At 42.5% G+C, this 21515-nt stretch overlaps 1 protein-coding gene across 1 annotated transcript in view; it reads right to left on the bottom strand.

Moving 5' to 3' along the window:
* SLC1A7 (solute carrier family 1 member 7) overlaps positions 1 to 21304 on the bottom strand; it is a 94586-nt gene extending 73282 nt beyond the window's left edge. Inside the window, exons 1-2 of the mRNA XM_007480159.3 lie at positions 21164 to 21304; positions 15162 to 15241 (exon numbers count right to left, since the gene is read on the bottom strand). Coding sequence (XP_007480221.1) covers positions 15162 to 15241; positions 21164 to 21304 — 221 coding nt within the window. The remainder of the gene's footprint in view (positions 1 to 15161; positions 15242 to 21163) is intronic.
* Positions 21305 to 21515: the final 211 nt, after the last annotated feature.

Genomic DNA, 21515 nt, shown 5'->3' with positions numbered 1-21515 from the left:
GAGAAAAGGAGAGACTTTGAACTTTGTTTCTTTCTGGGGTTAAGCTAAGAGACCTTACTGATTTCTTGTGAAGAAGAAAGAAGATTTTGAAAGGGCTGCTGTCCTCCATCTTCCTAAATATTTAAGACTCACACTTGTGACTCCTCAAACCCTCCTTTAGATTAGGGAAATCCTTATCCCTCTTACCTCAGTTTCCCATCCTGTTATCCCAATAAACCCCTTGACTGAAAAAGCAACTAGAGTATCTTTATAGTTCACTCAGGAGGGAGGGAAGAAGCAAAGGCTTCAAGAAGAACTGAGTGGAGAGGGTTGGTTAAGGGAGGGAGTGAGGGAGGAAGGAGGTTAGGAAAAAGATTGATCCATCAGCTATCAGTAAGGATCAGTAGGCAAGAAACTCAGAGGAAACCCCAGAGCAGTCCTCTGTGTACCAGCATCCTTGTGTACCAGTATCCCTCATGTGGCATCCCTCAGCATTTCTCTGTTCTACCTCCATTATAAATAAGCAGCCTCAGGTTCCTTGACAGCTCTCTCTAGTCAAAGCCAGACAACAACAGCCATTGTAAGAAGAACAGCATTTCCCCCTCAGTTTACCTTGTCCATTTCAAGCAGTAACAGTTTCCAGTCAGCTTACTTATTCTATTACAATTGGCACCCTTAGTCTGACGGTACCCAACAATCTCACAGGCAGGAAAGAGAGTGAAAATGTTCGAACAAGTGGTTTTTGGTGTGGTGGTTTTGGCAGTCGTTGCTTGCTTTTGGGTTTGCCATATTCTTTACAGTAAATTGACTCAAATGGGAGTAGAAAGTGTGGACTATGCAGGAAACTTGACAATGACTGTGTTACAATTACCTTTCCAAAATGAATTCGTTCTCTGGCAAGTCCTGGCACAAGCATGTGTACTCTTCATGGCTGTGTCTTCATGGACTCTATCCCAAGTAAGGAATGTTTTCAAATTCAGGGTTCCCCTTAAGGCAGAGAAGGTTATGGCCATTGACAACGACTTAGACAAGATGATTAAAGCAGTGTTTGAACAACTCATTAAGGAAAAAGGTTTAGATCGAGTTATGGGCAAGGACAATGGGCAAGCTGAGAATGCACCTCAGGAAACTGAAGGTAGTAGTGATAATGAGAACCAGGCTGCTAGTGACCCTGGGAAAATCTGTCCATTGAAGGAAGTCACCAAGCTAACAACGAACGCTGGTGCTAGTCACTCAAAGGCCCGTAGACATAGTTTTCCAAAATTTGTGGACAATCCTTTTAAAGCCCATAAGGAGCTTAAACGGGCATTTCGAATCTTTGAGCCAGATTTCAAAGATATTGATTTTCTTTTTTTTTTTTAAACCCTTACCTTCTGTCTTGGAGTCAATACTGTGTATTGGCTCCAAGGCAGAAGAGTGGTAAGGGCTAGGCAATGGGGGTCAAGTGACTTGCCCAGGGTCACACAGCTAGGAAGTGGCTGAGGTCAGATTTGAACCTAGGACCTCCCGTCTCTAGGGCTGACTCTTAATCCACTGAGCTACCCAGCTGCCCCCTTGATTTTCTTTTAACAGAATTATTCAGTTCCCATGAAAAAAGGAAATTTGTGGAGACAACTAGATCTGAGACCAATTTGAGCAGCTGTCCCACTCCAGATCAGAGAGGATTTAGATTTCGCCAATCCGACCTGCATGTCTTACCTTAAGTCACTTTACCCTGTTTGCCTCCTTTTTCTCATCTATAAAATGATCTGAAGAAAGAAATGGCAAATCGGGTGCAGCTAGGTGGTTTGGTGAATTGAGAGTCAGGCCTAGAGATGGGAGGTCCTGGGTTCAAATATGACCTCAGACACTTCTTAGCTGTGTGACCCTGGGCAAGTCACTTGACCCCCATTGCCTAGCCCTTACCTCTCTTCTGCCTCAGAACCAATACACAGTATTGATTCTAAGATGGAAGGTGAGGGTTTAAAGATGATAGCTGACCCTAAAGGAGTTGATGAGAAAAGAAATGGGGAAGGGGAGAGACAGACAAAGACAGAGACAGAGAAGAGACAGAGACAGAGAGAAGGAGGGAGAGAAGAGAGAGAGAGAGAGACAGAGAGAGAGAGAAGGAGGGAGGGGGAGCGGGAGACAAAGACACAGAGAAGGAGGGGGGGAGAGAGAGAGAGAGGGAGAGAGAGAGACAGAGAAAGAGAGAGACAGAGAGACAGAGACAGAGAGAAGGAGGGAGGAGAAAGAGAGAGAGAGAGAGACAGAGAGAGAAAGAGACAGAGAGAGAGACAGAGACAGAGAGAAGGAGGGGGGAGAAAGAGAGAGACAGAGACAGAGAGAGAGAGAGAGAGAGAGACAGAGACAGAGACAGAGAGACAGAGAGAGAGAGGTCTAGAACAGCCAGAGAGGAGGGAGGCTGTCTGCCCTCCTTCCACTCTAAAGGTGATCCCTTTGGCTTTTTGTTTTATTCCTTCACTGGCTGTCCTCTCACTATAGTGTCTCATAGCCCTCCCCAGTGCCAGGCCTCTCTGAGGCAGCAATTCTCCTTCTCCATCCTGCCTCCCCCCCCAACCTTCTGCTACTGGGCCAAGCTGCTCTGGAGTGAGGGATGGGCTCCATCCCACAGATGGAAGACTTTAGAGGGAGGGTGGGGATGGTGAGGCAGTGAAGGGGGAGCTTCTCCACCCAGACAGGCTGATTCTAAGAAAAGTGGATTTTGAAGGCTTAAGAGAAAAAGAAAGAACACACACACACACACACACACACACACACACACACACACACACACACACACACACTCTTGGCACTGCAAATGGGCTCACCAAACATTCTGATGAGTTCAGCACAAGCTGAATCAGAAACACATGCACCCGGTCTTCCTGAAATGTGCCTGGTTGGAGAACACGGGCCTGAGTGGAGGGGGGCCTTGGCAAGGAGCAAAGGATCCAAGCGCTACGGGCCCCCAGCCAGTTCCAGATGTTGGAGGCAGCCCGTGGGAGCCCCCCCCCTTCCCCACATTGCACTTCTCGGGGTGTGTAAAAACAAGCCTCAGGGGGCTTCCCAAGGACCAAGATGGGGGTCAGAGCCTGGGAGAATCTCAGAGCTAGAAGGGAGACTCTAGAAAACCCTCCAGCAAGAGCAGCAAGGAACCCGAGAAGCCTTTGAGGGCAATCCTCTCATTTTACAGATGAGGAAACTGAGGCCCCAGGAGGCCTGCTTTGCTTAAGATCACACAGACCAATTCAATTCAACAAGCTTTTATTAAGTTCTTAATGTGAATATTAAGGCACTAAAGATGTGTATGGGGGGACCATGGCATCTCCCAAAGTATAGACAGAGTAATTTCAAGAGGGAGAATACCTGAGATAATGAGGAAAAACCCATCAAAGAGAGGAGGCAGCCTATTAATGGGACCCAGGATGAGTCCAAGGTCCAGAGACAGACAATGACTTGCCCAAGGACATACAGCAAGGCAGGACTTGACTCCTCTCTGGACTCCCAGACCAGGATTCTTTTCAATGTTTCCCTGTTGGCTCCTGATTTGCCCAGGGAAGTAGAGCCTCACCATGGTCTGATTTGAGCCAGGAGTCCCTTAGCCTCGGTTCTCTGTAGGTGAAGAAGCCAAGGACATTTGGAGTATCCTGGTGTTAGAGGCGAGGACTAGGGTTCTCCTAATCTCTAAGGGTTCAAATTCCAGCCTTCCTCCTCACTGCATGTGTGACCCTAGACAGGTCACTTTCCCATCCCAACTCCCTACTTCCCAACCTGTTTCTTCATCCATAAAAGAAGATTGGCCTGGCTCTGGGCTTGGTTCTTAACTTGGGCTCCAGGGATCAGTTTCCGGAGATTTATGAACTTCGACAGAAGAAAAAACATCACTTTTATTTTTAGCCGCCTCTAACTGAAAGCTGGCATTTCCTTCAGTTAGGGATGTGGCCCAGCCAAACATAATTCTGGGAAGGGGTCCCTAGGCTGCCTCAGACTGACTGCCAAAGAGGTCCAAGACACACACAAAACAGGGGGAAAACCCTCGATTAGATGATCTCTCAAGATATGATCCTGGGGCAGCCGGATGGCTCAGTGGATAGAGGAGTCTAGAGGACCCGGATTCCAATCTGGCCTCAGACACTCATAGCTGTGAGATCCTGGACAAGCCACTTTACCCCTATTACCTAGCCCTTATCCCATCACTCACTAGCTATGTAACTACTTGGGTCCCCTGGCTAGTCACTAGCTCTCAGCCTCAGTTTTTTCATCTGTAAGAAGGGTATCATAGCCTAAGGACTCAGAGACCATATTAGTCCCACTTCTTCGTTTTACAGATGAGGAAACTAGGATTAAGTGACTTGCCCAAGTTCACAGAGGCAATAATTATATCAATTATATAATAATGCAGTAACTATACATAATTATATATTTTGATAATCATATATGATAGCTTTAATGATTATCCACTATAATAATGACACAATGATTACAATACAAAAATAATAATTAGGTAGCTAGGTGGTGCAAAGGATAGAGCTAAATGGACCTGGAGACCTCAGAAAGACCCGAGTTCAAATCCAATTTCAGACATTGACTAGCTGTGTGATACTGGGCAAGTCACTCAATCTGCTTATCTCAGTTTCCTCATCTGTAAAGAGAAGATAATAACACCTACCTTCTGGGATTGTTGTGAGGATCCAATGAGATAAAATGTGCAGTGCCTGGCACATAGTGGGAATTATATAAATGTTGGCTATTATTATCATCATAATTCTATTACAATAATATTATAATTAATAATGATAATAAGGCACAGAATGAGAATTTAAACCCAGATTCTCTACCTCCTGAGTCTCTGACTCTTTCTATTTTACCACGCTGCTTACATTATGACTTTACAAGGTCCTCCTGACAACCAAATGAGAAGCATGTTTGTAAAGTCCTTTTTATAGAAAAGCACTAAAATATATTAGTTTTATGATTATTAAAAATAATAATCAACTGATCAGCAGACATTGATTAAGTAGCTGCAGTACTATGTGCTAAGTGTTAGGGATATGGAGATAAAAATGAAAACAATCTCTGCCCTCAAGGAGCTTACAGTCTAAAGGGGAGGTAATGATAGGCACCTATATTCAACAGGAAGATCTTTTTCGATTCTAACAGTCTGTGTCCAAATATTTGATGTTCTAAGCTCCCTCTCAGCTTGTAGACTCTTCCCTAACATACTATGGATTAAGAAGCCAAAATCAAGACCAGCTCAGTCCAAGCTCACCTCTTTTCTTTTTCTCATGGTGTTTCTAAACTAATGTAAGGCAGCATGATGTAATAGTTAGAAGACCAAACTCAGATTCAGGAAGACACAGCCAGGAAAATGAGGGCATCAGACTCTACAGCCTCTACAATCCCTTTCAGCTCTAAATCTATTATCTCTGACCCAACTTTGAGTCTTGCTTCTGACACCTGTCGGCTGTGTGTTTCTAGAAAAGTCAACTGCCATTCATGGGGTTTGGTTTATTTTATAGTTTCAGTGAGTACATGCTTTTCTGGCACACAATCATTTTTCAACACACCTGATCTTCTACAGATAATTGGATATGTCACACATTAACAAATCACTTAATCAACATTCTGTGATCATTCACTATGTTGCTACAACAGAAAGGTTTGTGATGGAGATGAATGACATGGACCAGGTGATCTGAAGGTTAGTTCCCCCTGACCTGTGGGATGACCAGCTAGGAGAATCATTGTTGCTTTTGATCAGCTTTCACAATCAATCACAATTACTTAGGAGATGGGTAACAAAACATTTTGTAGCTAGGTACGGGGTTAGAGGGTAATTTAAGAAAGACCAGAATCAGGAATTTCCTCAATTTCCAAGTTTCATTTTTCTTGTGTTTCATTAATGCACCTTGGCAATGTTGCCTGGTTATTGTAAACATAGTGAACCAGTGAAGTGTGTCAGTAACTTGTGTTTCAGAGGAGTGATTGATTGTGGCTTGTGTTTTTGGCTAACAGTGGGTGTGGGACCTCTGAGTGTACCTCTGCCAAGAAGGAAAAGAGAGGGTCTGGGTGATGATCTTTGGGTTCTAATTCTGTGAATGTAATCTTTTTAGGGTAATAATCTGGAGGGATTAAAGTGGGGCATATGTGTGTTAACCCTGCAAGTATTTGCTCTTATGTTATTTCTGAGAAGAGAACAATAATCATAACAATTTCATTAGTAAGGGAAGTTAGAGGGAGAAGCCACACAGAGGGGGTTCAGTGGATGCCTCGTCTTTTCTGAAGGCTGCTCTGCAGCTCCCATTATCCTAGACTGCGACTCTGTCAGACAGTGCGGGTATGATGACTCTCCACAGTCAAGCCAACACCACTGTGTCCCAGACAACGCTCTAAGACTATAAAACCTATGTTGGTAGAGGATGGTCTTTCCAAGAGCCCCCTTACACCTGATGAAATCAGGTTCAGACCAAAAACACTGGACTGGTAGATTGAGGGATGCTGTTAATATAATACGCACAGATGTTGGCAAAGCTTTGAACAAAGCCTTCTGTGCTACACTTTAAGGACAAGATGGACAGAGGCAGACTAAATAATAGCTCAGTTGGGTAGAGCAAGAGCTGGTTAAATGGACAGACCTCAAGAGAAGCCATTAATGGTTTGAGGTCAACTTATCAGATAGTATCCAGTGGAATGGCCCAGGGATCTATGCCTGATCCGGTGTGGTTTTACATTTTTGACTTGGATAAAGGCACAAATAGTCATAATAGCTAGAATTTACAAAGTGCTTTGGTTTACAAAGCACATTACACAGTTTCAGTTGATTCTCACAATTCTGGGAAGTGGGTGCATTTATTATCCTGATTTTACAAATTAGGAAATAGAGGCAAACAGCAGTTAAGTGACTTGCCCAGGATCACATAGCTAAGAAGTCCGTGAGGTACGATTTGAACTCTGGTCTTCCTGACTCCAAGTCTAGCACTTGACCCACTGGCCACCTGGCTGCTTCTGAAAGGCATGCTAATCATAAGCTGGGCAGGAGCTAAGCCTAGAGAGAAGAAGACTCTGGAGTACACATGATAACTTTCTTCAAGTCTTTAAAAGGCTGACATGGGGAACCAAGACCATTCCTCTGAGAACGTATCAGAGGCTCAGGTAGTGATGGTGAGAAAGTCTGAAAGCCCAAAGCAGGGAGGGCAGGGAAACGTTCGTCTGGGAGACCACCTCACGAGAGAAACCGTGTTTCTGGCTCTCTAAAGTTTACACACTACTGTCTTTACAGGAACCCTGAGAGTAGGGAATGTAAATATTATTATTCCTTTTTATAGATGAGGAAACTCATAGGATGAAGTTCATGGAGTCACAGCGTTGCTCCAAGTGACAGGATTCGTAAAGGCCAGAGCTGGAGCTGGAGACCAAGTCCTCTTGATTCCAGTATGTTTTTTCCTGAGAATAATATAAAAATATTTAAACCCAAAAATGTATGGGCATGTCCTTATATGTGGGTAACAAGGTGGTGCAGTGGATGGATCACTGGGTTTGGGTTCAGGAAGACTTCCTCTTCATGAGTTTATATCTGACCTTGGACACTTACTAACTGTGTGACCTTGGACAAGTCACTTAACTCTTTTTGCCTCTGTTTCCTAATCTGTAAAATGAACAGAAGAAGGAAATGGCAATCAACTCCCGTATCTTTGCAAGAAAACCTTAAATGAGGTCATGAAGAATCAGACCAAACAGACAACCTATTTATATGCATACATGTATTCACATATGTTTATCTTTATTAAGTTATTAATAAGAACGACAACGATCGTGCTTAACACAACCTATTTATATACATACGTGTATTCACATGTATTTATCTTTATTAAGTTACTAATAAGGACGACAACGATCGTGCTTACCACAACCTATTTATATACATACGTGTATTCACATGTATTTATCTTTATTAAGTTACTAATAAGGACGACAACGATCGTGCTTGCTTGCTACAACCTATTTATATACATACGTGTATTCACATGTATTTATCTTTATTAAGTTACGAATAAGGATGACAATGACCGTGCTTACCACAACCTATTTATATACATACGTGTATTCACATGTATTTATTTTTATTAAGTTACTAATAAGGACGACAACGATCGTGCTTACCACAACCTATTTATATACATACGTGCATTCACATGTGTTCATCTTTATTAAGTTACTAATAAGGACGACAATGATCGTGCTTACCACAACCTATTTATATACATACGTGTATTCACATGTATTTATTTTTATTAAGTTACTAATAAGGACGACAACGATCGTGCTTACCACAACCTATTTATATACATACGTGCATTCACATGTATTTATCTTTATTAAGTTACTAATAAGGACGACAACAATCGTGCTTCCCTCAACCTATTTATATACATACGTGTATTCACATGTATTTATCTTTATTAAGTTACTAATGAGGACGACAACGATCGTGCTTACCACAACCTATTTATATACATATGTGTATCCACATGTATTTATCTTTATTAAGTTACGAATAAGGACGACAACGATCGTGCTTACCACAACCTATTTATATACATGCATGCATGTATTCACATGTATTTATCTTTATTAAGTTACTAATAAGGACGACAACGATCATGCTTACCACAACCTATTTATATACATGCATGCATGTATTCACATGTATTTATCTTTATTAAGTTACGAATAAGGACGACAACGATCGTGCTTACCGCAACCTATTTATATACATGCGTGTATTCACATGTATTTATCTTTATTAAGTTACTAATAAGGACGACAACGATCGTGCTTACCACAACCTATTTATATGCATACGTGTATTCACATGTATTTATCTTTATTAAGTTACGAATAAGGACGACAACGATCGTGCTTACCACAACCTATTTATATGCATACGTGTATTCACATGTATTTATCTTTATTAAGTTACGAATAAGGACGACAACGATCGTGCTTATCAAATTTAAACTTGTTCTTTGGGGTTATAGTTCTAGCACGCTGAGATTTTTTCATTCCGGCTCAGTCAACTGATATATTAACTATGTCTTTCTGGTTTGCGTCCTCTGGTATTTATGGCTTCATCATCAGTGATAAGAATGGAGAACAAACCAATACAAGTGACGGAGCCCTGGACCCGTATCTGGTTTTATGTTTGACTACACTTGTTTTGAAGCGGGTCTAATCCATCTGATCAAGTTAAAAGGTCAAGGAGGAGACAGAGACTCTTCCACGTGTAGAGAAATTACCTCCTGAATCATCATTCTGCCAGGGAGCCTTGGCAAAGTTGGGATGGGAGCGTAGGGATTGGGACCCTGATTTCAGGCACAGAATCCCATTTATTCTTGCATCCCTCCCAACACATGGCCTCGTACCTTGTACATACTCACAAATAAGAGAATTCTAGCCACTACAATGCTGAGGTTTCAATGAACTCCATAGCTATACAAAGTTCTCAAGATGTCCAACCCCGAGAAGAGTCTTGGAATATAAATTATCGGCTGGGAGAGATCTTGAAAAATACGGAATTTTAGAGTGGGGAAGGGCATTAGCGAATGCCTCATCTAACCTCATTTTAGAGAAGAGGAAACAGGTCGAGAGAGAGGTGAAGAGACAAGGCCACACGACCAGTTAGTAGCAGACCTGGAGCTACAGCCTGGATCTCTTGCCTTCTGGTCCAGAGCTCTTAACACACACCACAAGTTCCATACTCAACAGCATGTAGAACTTGAGCCCAAGCTATAGATGACAAGTCAGAACAAGGCGGTGGGGTGGGAGGAACCAGCAATAATGGCAGAGGAGGGCAAAGCAGAATAGCCCGATTCTTCCTGATAACTCCACTCCAACAAAGACCTAGGAAAGGTTTCAGAGTTGTGATTCGGAAATGTGAAAAGTGAAAAAGATCACAGTGAGTCATTTTTCTAATCCAGGTCAACATATAGAGACAGAGTTCTCTGAACTCTGAAGAGGGAGTCTAGCCTGGGAGGTTCTCGTTGCAGTGCCTCCTAGTACTGGCACTGAACCAGGGCTTATGTCTGTATACAATTAACCAATTAATAAACATTTATTAAGTGCCAATATATATCAGGCACTAAGTGGCGGGGATTAAAAAAAGAGAAAAAAAAACAATTTCTGCCCTCAAGGAACTTATAATTGGATGGGTGAGATAACATGGGCAAAAAGAGGTCCCAGATCTAGTAGGGACAAGTCTGATAATGTGAAAGGAGCAGGAGCCAATGGACAGCTCCATTGTTTACACCTTTGTCTGGGTCAAAGATCCATTGAGCCACCTAGGAATGACTGATTAGAGCATGGAATGATTGTGGACTGGGCTAAAAGCAGGAACAGAGTCCAACAGCAGTTGACCTCTGAGTGTGGCTTGTATTCAGCCACTAGTCTAGTCTGAAGACAGTAGCTAAGTAGCCAGGGCAAGGAGCTCAGACCAAGGGTAAGCCTGCAGTTCTGTCACTCTACACTTACTGAGCTGACTGAGAGGGAGTAGGGCCCCCAGAAGTCTACTGGAGCTCCGACCTAAAGCAAGCTTCCAGTTGTGTTGCTCATACTCAAACTAGGATCAAGAGCTTGCAAAACTCAGACCAAGAGGCCAGCAATCAGACTTTGCCCTGGTTCAGATTGCTCTGGGTGTACCGAAAGTTTGTAGGTCAGCAGTCCAGGTATCTCTGTGATCCTCAAGGAACACAGAATTCACTACCCAACAAAAGCAGCAGCAAAACCCCACAGAATGCAAATCAGGACTGAACAAGACACAGATATTTCCACCAGAAGTGCATAGAGTCTGATCCTAACATGAAATTATAATTTGGGAAATTAGGATGATGTAATGAGCAAATAAAAAAGACAGCCACTCTCAAGAGCTAGTATGGTGCCAGAAATGCCCAAGACACAAACCCACAAGAAGAGAATGATTACAAAATATGTATAAGAAAAACCTCAAAAAAATAGAACTTTGACACATGATCAATTAGAATTTCTGAAATTAAGATTTTAAAATTTTAAGCTTTAAAATGATTTTCTATTTTTGGAAGAAAGACTTGGAAGGAGGATTGACAGGTTGGTATAAAGGATAAAAATTCTTACCCAAGCAATGGACTCCATGAAAATTAGAATGGACCAAATAAAAATAAATTAGAATTTGTGTCTTTCTTTCCAACCCACCTACCATGAGATAAGAAGAAATATTAAAATGAAATCAAAAGTCTGAAAAAAAAACACAATATAAGGCATCTCAATACAAAAAACAATTAACTTGGAAAAGAGATCAAGGAGAGATGATTTAGGAATCAATGAACTACTTTCAGATGAATTGTGCCGTGAACAGAGCACTAGGCCTAGAGTCAGTCAGGAAGATCTGAATTCAAATGCAGCCCCAGATACTTACTAGCTGTGTAACCCTGGGTAAGTCATTTAACTTGTCTGCTTTGTTTTCCTCAATTGTAAAATGAGGATAATACTAATTCCTACTTTGTAGTCTGTTGTGATAATTGAATGAAATAATATTTACAAAGTTCTTAGATGGCAACTGGTACATAGTAGGTATTTAATAAATAAATCCTTGTTTCCTTCCTTCCTACCTGAAATCCATGACCAGAAAAAAAAGCTTAAACATGATATTTCAAGTGATCATAAAAGAAAACTGTCTAGATCTCTTAAAACCAGAGGGAAAAGTGAAATGGAATCTACTCATAACCTCTAAAAAGAAATCCCAAAGTGAAAACTCACAAATGTGAGAGCCCAAATCCAGACCTTTCAGATTAAAGAGAAAGTATTGCAACCAGGAAGGAAGAATTGGAATGCTATGGATCCAGTTCATATCACATGAAAATTAGCACCCCCTACCATAAAGAAACAGAGAGCTTGGAATACAATATTCTAAAAGGCTTTAAAAATATATGCTTTTGACCTAGAACCACATACTCAGCAAAACTTAGTATAATCCTTCAGGAGATAAAAGTGGATCTTGAATGAAATAAAGGACTTCCAAGCATTCTTAATGAAAAGACCAGTGCTTAGAGAAACTGAAAACAAATGCCGGAGTCAAGAGACATATCGAATGGTAAATATAAAGTATCCTTTGATAGATCTTTGTCCAGGTCATGCCTGCTAATGGCAGGTATCTCCTAGTTCTTTCTTCTGGGTTATCTTCTCTTTTCTCTAAGTAGTATTTTTCTTAGCGATCTTCTTGACTCTCACATATACAATTATCATGTCTACTTAACTAGCCTCAACCTTTCACCTCTAACTACATGTCGCATAGACCTCTTAAATTACACATAACCAAAACTAAACTGTTCATCTCCCCCCACCCACCCACCCAAAAGCTTCCTCATTACCCATCTCCTCTGAAGCTGCCACCATCATCTCCTCATGCCTGGACTATTGCAATACCATTAATCGATCTCTTTGTCTCAAGTCTCTTATTACCCTCCATCCTCCACTGAGCTGCCCAGTTAATCTTCATAAAGTACAGGTCTAATTGTGCCATTTCACTATCCAATGAACTCCTGTGGCTCCCTATCACCACCAGGATCATATATAGAATCTTCTTTGTGGCATTCAAAGTCCTTCAAAACCTGGCATCTCCCTACCTTTCCAGTACTCACTCCAATGTACTCTGTTTCAGCAACTATTCCTCCCTCTCCCGACTCTGGACTTTCTTCACTGACTGCCTCCCATGCCTGACATTTCCTCCCTCTTCTTCTCTACCTCCTGCCTTCCCTACTTTCCTTCAAGTGCCAAGCAAAATCCCACCATCTTACAAGAAAGCTTTCTCAATCTGCCTTAATGTTGCTGACTTGATCAGGAAATTATTTCTAATTCATCTCGTACAAGGTGATCTAAAATTTTTAGTGTCATTTTAAGCTTTGATAACTTAAAACTGCACAAGACATTTGGAACGCCTTCTTTCCAACGTGTTCGTACATAACTGTTTTCATGTTGTCTCCCTCATTACACTGTGAGGATTATTTTTTAGAGCAACGACTCTCTTTTGCATTTCTTCATAACATCTCCAGTACCTAGAAGAGTGTCTGGCACATAACAAGCCTTTAGGACATGCTTTTTTGGCTGCCTGATTCAGTCTGTGGATAGATGACACCTAATGTCATCAGGGGTCATAGAGGGAGTTCAATAAGACAGAGGACCTCAGAAAGTTTTTACTTGGTTTTAATTATATTAAAAGAAAAAAGAAAGGACCACCACAGGAAAAATTGTCGGGATCTGATCTCAGATCAAAGCGTGCCATCGTTCATTCTATTTCCTTCTTCATGAGTTTTTTATTCTATATAGGGGATATGTGTCTTCAGGGACAACAAAAGGGAACACGTAAATATATGTTGCATGAAAACATCGGCATAACGTATATCAGACTGTTTGCTGCCTTGGAGAATGAGGGACGGAGGGAGAGAGAGAATCGAAATTGCAAAATATCAGAAAACAATTGTCAAAAATTTTCTACGTGTAATTTAAAAATAACATTTAAGTTAAAATTATTTTTAAAAAGAAGAAAGAAAAGAAACACATTAATGAAGAAAGGGAAGGAAATGTTGGGGGAAATTATTTCATATAATTGGGGTACATAAGTAGATGATAGAAACAAGGAAGGGGGGGAATAGCAGGTGGAACTTAAATGTCACTGTCATCTGGACTGATCAAAGGAAGGTATAATCTACACATAGACGTGAAGCACTATCCTTAACTCAATAGGAAAGCAGAAGGGAATGGGAAAAGGAAGGAGGGGAAAGGAAGAATGGAGAATAACGGAGAAGACATTCGGGGACAGATTAGTCATAAGCAAAACTAACTCGAACTTTGGACCATGGATTGTGAAGAAGGATCTTAAAAGGAAAGAAAAAAAGGGAAACCTTTAATTAAAGTTTGGACAAGGGAAAGAGAAAAGGGATTGGGGATTAGAAATAAATTACATTAAGCATGAAACATTGGTGCTTGGGCACATCCTTCTCTTTCTGCTCTCTTATTCTCTATTAAAGAGGAGGAAGGGAACAAAGTAGGAAAAGTACAAGAGGATGAGTTGGAGGGAAATACCCAATTAGCAATCGTGACTATGAATGTCAGTGGGATGAACTCATTCAGAAAGTGGAAGAGATTAATAACACATTGGATTATAAAACAGAACCCACCAATTTGTTGTTTACAAGAAAGAGTTGAAATATAAAAACTTACAGTGTAAATTAGGAAATGGAGCAAAATCTATTATGCTTCCTCTGAACTAAAAAAAAGCAAAGGTGGCCAACATGATCTCAGACAAGGCAACAGCAAAAATCATCTTAATAAAGAAGAAAATTACATGCGTGAAGGTAATGTAGAAATTGAATCAGTATCAATAATTAACATATATGTTCTTGATGGCAAAGAATTTAAAAGCTTAAAGGAAAAACTAAATGAGTTGCATGGAAAAATATGCAATAAAACTGTAATAGTAGGAGACTCCAAGGTACCTCTTTCAGAACTAATAAAAAATAAAAAATAAAATTAAGGGCCGCAATAGAATTTTGTAAAAGTAGATAATGATTGGAAAAGGAAATTACTATATATTATTTCTCAATTGTTTATGGTCCCTTTACAAATACTGACCCTTGAATTAGGACATAAGAAACTAAAAAAATGTAGAGAATCAGAAACTTTAAAATCATTTTTTACTGTCTACCATGCAATAAAAATTGTTAAATAAAGACCCAATGAAGAAAGAAGTAAAAAGTAATTAGAGAGTAAGTAACTTAATCCTAAATAATGGATGGGTAAAAAGAACAAACCGTAGAAACAATAGATAATTTTATTAAAGATGATAACAATAATACAACATAGCAAAATTGTTTAGATGCAGCTTCCTTAGGAGAAAATTTATATCTCTAAATACTTTCATCAACAAAAGAGAGGAAAAACAGATCAACAATTAGGCAACCAAGTTAAAAAACTAGAAAACCAACCATTTAAAAAAATCTGTTTAAATACCAAAACAGAAATTCTGAAAATCAGAGATTAGAAAAATTGCAAACAAAAAAATCCCATTGAATTTATGAATAAAATAAGGAACTTTTAAACACACACACTTGCACACACACACACACACACACACACACACTTTGTTTATGCCAAATATCTCAGTAGTCACTCACCTTGAGACGACAAGGGGCAGAATCAGCATCTTGAGCATCCTCATCAGCAGTTCTCCAGGAAACTGGAAGTAACTAATTTCCTAGAAGCGCAGGAAGAAGCATGGGTTTCTAGCTGGCCCTTGCTCATTTGTCTTGACCTAATGCTGTTTTGCTTATCACAAGATTTTCAGATGGAAGAAATCATTCTCCAGAGGCCTCATGAGCAATGAAAAAAAGCCTAAAACTAAGGGTCCTTTAAAGATGCCTTAGGGGTGGGGGGCAGCTGGGCAGCTGGGTAGCTCAGTGGATTGAGAGCCAGGCCTCTAGATGGGAGGTCCTGGGTTCAAATCTGCCCTCAGACACTTCTTAGCTGTGTGACTCTGGATGAGTCACTTAACCCTCATTGCTTAGATTTTTTTAAAAATTGCCTCTGGCTGCTTGATTCATCTCTGCTCCTGGGTCTGGACCATGATGACCTTGGAGATGATCTCATCTAACTCCATTCTATTGATAAAGAAACAGAGATGAGAAGGAACTTGCCCAAGGCCACCCAGCTGGGTAACCCTGGAGCCAAGACTAAAACAAAGGTCTCCTGGATTCCAGGACTGTCCAGTCTTCTTGACTGTTTTGCAGATGAGGACACTTGGGACGCAGAAAGGGAACTGACTTACTCAAAGCCATTAGATAACTTAGTTGCAGCTGAGCCCCAGATCTCAAAACTCAGAACATAGCAATTTAAAATAAAAACAAATAGTATCTAAACATTGCTTCATAAAAGCAACTAGGTGACATAGTGGATAGACCTGGGTTTAGAATCAGGAAGATTCATCTTCCTAAATTCAAATCCAGCCTCAGACACTTAATGACAATGTGACCCTGGGCAAGTCACTTAACTTCATTTGCCTCAATTTCCTCAACTGTAAAATGAGCTGAATAAAAAATGGCGAGCCAGGCAGTATCTTAGCCAAGAAAACCCCAAAAGGGTTGGTCATAGCGTCAGATATGACTGAGAGGACTCAACAGCAACAACATTGCTTTTTAAGGCTCCTTATAACTATTTTTCTTAGGCTTTGTAGCAGTCCTGTGAGGAAGAAGTACAAACCATAATATTTTAATTTTATAGATGAGGAAACTGAGACTCAAAAGGGGGGAGTCATGATGTTTATAGAATGTCAGAGCTGGAAGGAGACAAAGAATATAATGGCAATGATGATGTTGAGAAAGGAAACATGGCTTAGTGGTTGGACAGCTGACCTTGGAGTTCAGGAAGACCCGAGTTCTAGTCCTGCCTTTGATACATACTAGTTGTAAGACTGTCCCCCCAGGTGAATCTCTAAGAGGATAAATTGAAGGGCATGTGCCAACCAGCATTGGGGGAGGGGTTTTTCTCACTGGGAGTTCCTTATGCCAATAAATCTCGGTCCCACTTAGTCCTACTCCAGTGATGATGATGATACTCTCAAAATTCATTGACATCGATATAGGACTTCAAGGTGGGGGGATGTGATTCAATCAATCAATTAATATTTTTTTCCTCAATAGGATTATCCCATTTTATCTTCAGGAGGACATAGTAATATCCCCCTTTTCTAGAGAAGAAGTGATTGCCATAGGTCACTCAGTCAGCATCTGGGTCTGCAGCAGAGGTGGGGATTTGAACTCAAGTCCGAGAAGTAGGACCCTTAGAGATCCTGGGGTCTAACTGTCATTTTATAGAGGAACAAACAACCTGGGACCCAGAATGGGGCCCAGGCCAGAGCCCAGGGCTAGTGAGGGGGCGATCCTGGCCCCCCTTCCCCAGGCTGCTTTCATCCTTTCGTGCCTTCCCCACCGTCCACAAGAACAAGAACACTGTGTAGGGAAGGGGGCGGTGCAGGCATTGCTCCAGTCCCTGGCTGGGATACCAGACGGACACTGGGGGATTCTATTTCAAAGGGATGCTCTGAGCTCCCGAGCGGCTGCCAAGGGCTTGTTCTGAAGGCTACATCCTTCCTGCTATCTCTCTGGCTCAGGCACTGGGGGCCAATCCAAACAGATGGAGAGGGCTGCTTGGCCGAGAAGGGCCCCTCCAATGGGGCCTCCTGCACAGCACGGTAATTCCAAATTTGTTCTCGAGTTAAGCCCTAGCAGCAAATAAATGTTTGGTCCTGCTCTAAGTTGGAGGAAGAGATGACTCCCTCCCTGTTGTCCAGGGGCGGGGAGGGGGCCAGGAGCCAGAAGGGACCTGAGAAACTGCAGCTCCATTGTTCAGAGGAGGCAACTGAGACCCCAAGAGAAGCCACTTGGCACTATTAACAAGGACATCAGCTAGCGGCTGGATAGGATAGTGGTTAGAGCGGTAGACTCAGAGTCAGAAAGATCTGAATTCAAATCTTGCCTGAGAACTCAAGTGCTGTGTGACAGAGAGCAAGGGATTCTCTTGAGCCTTGGTTTCCCTATCTGTAAAATGGATAATGACAGCACTCACCTCCTTGGCTGTTGTAAAGTGCTCTGCCAATGCTGAAGTGTTATATAAATGCTGTTATGGCTGTTGTTGTTCAAACCCTAATTTTTTGGCCCCAAATCCCATTTCCCTTTTCTGGGACTAGGTTTTATGACTCTGTGTATGTGTGTGTGTGTGTGTGTGTGTGTGTGTGTGTGAGAGAGAGAGAGACAGAGAGAGAGACAGAGAGACAGAGAGAGACAGAGACAGAGACCAGAGAGAGAGGAGAGAGAGACAGAGACGGAGAGAGAGACAGAGAGAGACAGAGACAGAGAGAGATGGAGAGAGACAGAGACAGAGACCAGAGAGAGAGAGACAGAGACAGAGACAGAGAGAGAGAGAGGGGAGAGAGAGAGACAGAGAGAGAGAGACAGAGAGAGAGAGAGACAGAGACAGAGACCAGAGAGAGAGGAGAGAGAGACAGAGATGGAGAGAGAGACAGAGACAGAGAGAGATGGAGAGAGACAGAGACAGAGACCAGAGAGAGAGAGACAGAGACAGAGACAGAGAGAGAGAGAGGAGAGAGACAGAGACAGAGAGAGACAGAGACAGAGAGAGACAGAGACAGAGAGACAGAGACAGAGACAGAGAGAGATCTCCTCAACGTTCCACTGCCCTGGTCAGACCAAAATTAACTATTGTTTTGAGGTTTTAGAATATCGACAAACTGGAGAGCCATGAGAGGATGGCAACCGGGATGGGGAAGGGCCCTCAAGGCCAGGCCATAGGAGGACTGATGGGAGGAATGAGGATGGAGAAGAGAAGGGCTGGGGGGGGGGGCAGCGAGGGGAGCTGTCCTCAAGAATTGGAACATACAGGTGAGGGATCACCTTCTGCTCAGCCCCAGAGGGCAGAACCAGGAGTAGCAATTGGGGAAAAGATGGAAAGAGGCAAAATTAAGCCTGATGTCAGCACCAACATCCTAGGAGTTCAATGTGTGCCAAAGGGAACTCTGAACTCTGGGAGCAAGAAGGGGTTTTTTCCTTCTCCATATTGGTATCCCCAGTGTCTGACACATAGTGGGTGCTTAATAAAGGCTTGTGAATTGATCTGTTTGTGTCACCTTTGGCAGGGTGCCTTTCTTGAAAGGAAAAGGGGGCATCTTTCCCCTTATTCCATGATGATCTTATATTTGCCTTGTTCCTATTTCTCTTTGTTCATATCATTTCCCTCATTAGACTGTAAGCTCTTTGAGGGCAGGACTTGTTTTATTCCTTATTTTTTTCCTCTTGGACTTAGCACATAGTAGGTACTTAATACATCCAGACTGATTGACTGAAATCCCTCAAAAAGTAGTGAGGTGGGAGGCAGCCAGGTGGCTCAGTAGTCTTCACATAGGAGTTTCTGGGTTCAAATCTGGCCTCAGACACTTTCTACCTATGTGAAGCTGGGCAAGCCACTTAACCTCCATTGTCTAGCTCTTACTTGCTAATCGGCCTTGCAGCTGATACAGGGTATTGATTCTAAGATGGAAGGAAAGGGGTTAAAGAAAAGCAGTGAGGTGCCTTCCTGGGTGTGTGTGATATTCTTGCTTCTATGCCAGAATTGCCCTCCTGGCTGATCAACATTTTTAAGCTGAGCACAATAATACATGTGAAGTCTGATCATCTCCTAGTTCCTAGAAGTCATACTTCTCTTAATCCTCTCCATGTGAAAGGAACAAATGTCTAATGGTAAAGACTGTTTTTGCCTCAATAAGTTGGTGGGAAAGGTATATTGAGGGAAAGAGAATCCCTGAAATCGCCCTCCCTGGGAGGCTGCCTATGCTGTCTTAGGGTCAGGCTATGCCTGGTCCCCTAAGACTCTGGGCTTCTGGATCTAACAGGCTGGTTCCCCAAAGAGTTCCAGGATATTGCAAAACCTGCTACTACCTGAGTTTCTATCCAGCCTCTGATGCTACATAGATTTGTCTTCTTGGGAAAGTCATTTGATTTCCCGGACCCTCAGTTTTTTCCTCTATAAAATGGTTATTATAACCCTTGTATTTCCTTCCTTCCCAGAGCCCTTAGGAATGCAGGGCTTTGGACCAAAGAGAAAGGTGAGCTGTCATCATCCCAAAAGGAGGTGGGAGAGAGACAGAGACAGCGAGAGGTGGGAGGAGGAGACAGCAACAGAAACAGAGAAAGAGATGGAGAACCACACACTGACCTCTACCAAATGTAAAAAGCCCATGGGAGAAACTGGTCTGAATGGCCCAGGATGAGAAGCTGGGATGGGTTAAGATCTGCCCTCATGGAGGAAATTGAGGGATTGGAGCAACAAGTGGCTAATTGTGGGAACTGAGTGAACCGCGCTGACTATCTGGTGACTCAGTTCTGGATCTAGCTGAGTTGCTTTTCTATTCAATTATGGGTTTAATCTAATTTCAGTTTCATGGGAAAACTTTATTCAATTGTGGGAATTGGGAGAAAACCTTATAGCACCATTTGAACCCAGCCCTGAGTGGCTGGGGAGCAGAATCCCCTCTACCTTAACTCTGGACCTAGGGTACACCGACCAGAAATCCAGTCAAATCTGAACACCGATACAAGTTTTCTCACAATCAAACATCTCAAGCAATCCATATATCTTATCTGAAAACTGACTCCATACTGATCAATTATTGTTTCTACCTTCCTTTGATTGTTCTCAGACACTTGGAAGGAATGAGATGCTCTTTTCCTGAATTCAGGGAATTACACCTGTTCACTCTCCTCCTCCCAATTTTAGGAAGTCCCTAATCTTTCCTCAAATTAGAAATCAGATGACCTACTATTAGTTAATTGTTTTTTTTAATGAATTGGTCTTATTTGATTGTTTTTAATACATAAAAATATGTCTTCCCCTGTATTTGGGGTCCGGCTCTAAGCTGAGAAAGGTCCTGGTCCCGATTTATTGAGCAACTGGCATGTGTTGTATAATAAAGTGAAATGCTCAGAAGATCAAGCTTTTGTTTCCTGATCATTTCATCTTTCACATGCTGCACGATGGAGGTCATGTCCATGTCAATGGAATCACTCTGATCCTAGAGTCAGGAGAGACCTGGGTTCAATTTTATCTCGGACCCTGGGAGAACCACTTCCTCTCCATTTCCTCATCTGCCAGATGGGGATACCAATATTTATTTTATCACCCACTTCAGGCTGTCACTCAGATCCAATGTATATGGACATGAAGGGCTTTTTCAGCTTCTGAGGTCAACCTTTGTTATTATGGAAGTATCATTATCATTGCTTATTATTATTACCTTCATTATTCAATTCAATAAATGTTTCTTGAGCACCTACCTTGTGGGGATACAAAGATGAAAACAGAGCTTACATTTTGTGGGGATGAAGAGATGGCCACAAAGGGCACCCAGACATGTACAGAGGTGATGATTTGAGGGCACGGAGCCGGGCCCACTGGGGGTGGGAGAAGAGACACCTGAAATTCAAGGTGGCCCGTGAGCCCAGCCTGGGAGGAAGCTGGGGATTCTAGGAGGTGGCAGGGAGGCAGGAGAGCACTTCTGACAAGGGGGATGGGACAGGGGCAGCCTATGCAAAGACTCAGGGGGACTGACCTGGGGTGAGAGGCGCTGGGTCCTCAGGAAGAAGCCCAAGAGGCAGCCGACAATGACAGACAGCACCGACAGAATGAGCAGCCCATTTCTCCGGCACACATCCTTCACCCTAGCCAGCAGAGCATCCAAAGCCAGGGCCATGGTGCCCTCTGCCCTGAAGGCAGGGTCCTGGTGGGGGGGAGGGGGATCAGCCTCCCATGGAGCTGCCACCCTACTCTGGGGCTCTACAGGCCGTCTGGGGTCTGGGAAGAGCCGCCCCAAGCTCCCAGCTGCTTAGCCCATGAGGTCACCCTTCCCCCCCAAAGCCAGGCCCCACACGGGCTCCCTCCAGCATTACTGCTCCAAATGAATG

Source organism: Monodelphis domestica, chromosome 2 (assembly GCF_027887165.1).
Source record: "Monodelphis domestica isolate mMonDom1 chromosome 2, mMonDom1.pri, whole genome shotgun sequence".
Classification (NCBI taxonomy): domain Eukaryota; kingdom Metazoa; phylum Chordata; class Mammalia; order Didelphimorphia; family Didelphidae; genus Monodelphis; species Monodelphis domestica.
This window is presented reverse-complemented; position numbering and strand designations above follow the sequence as displayed.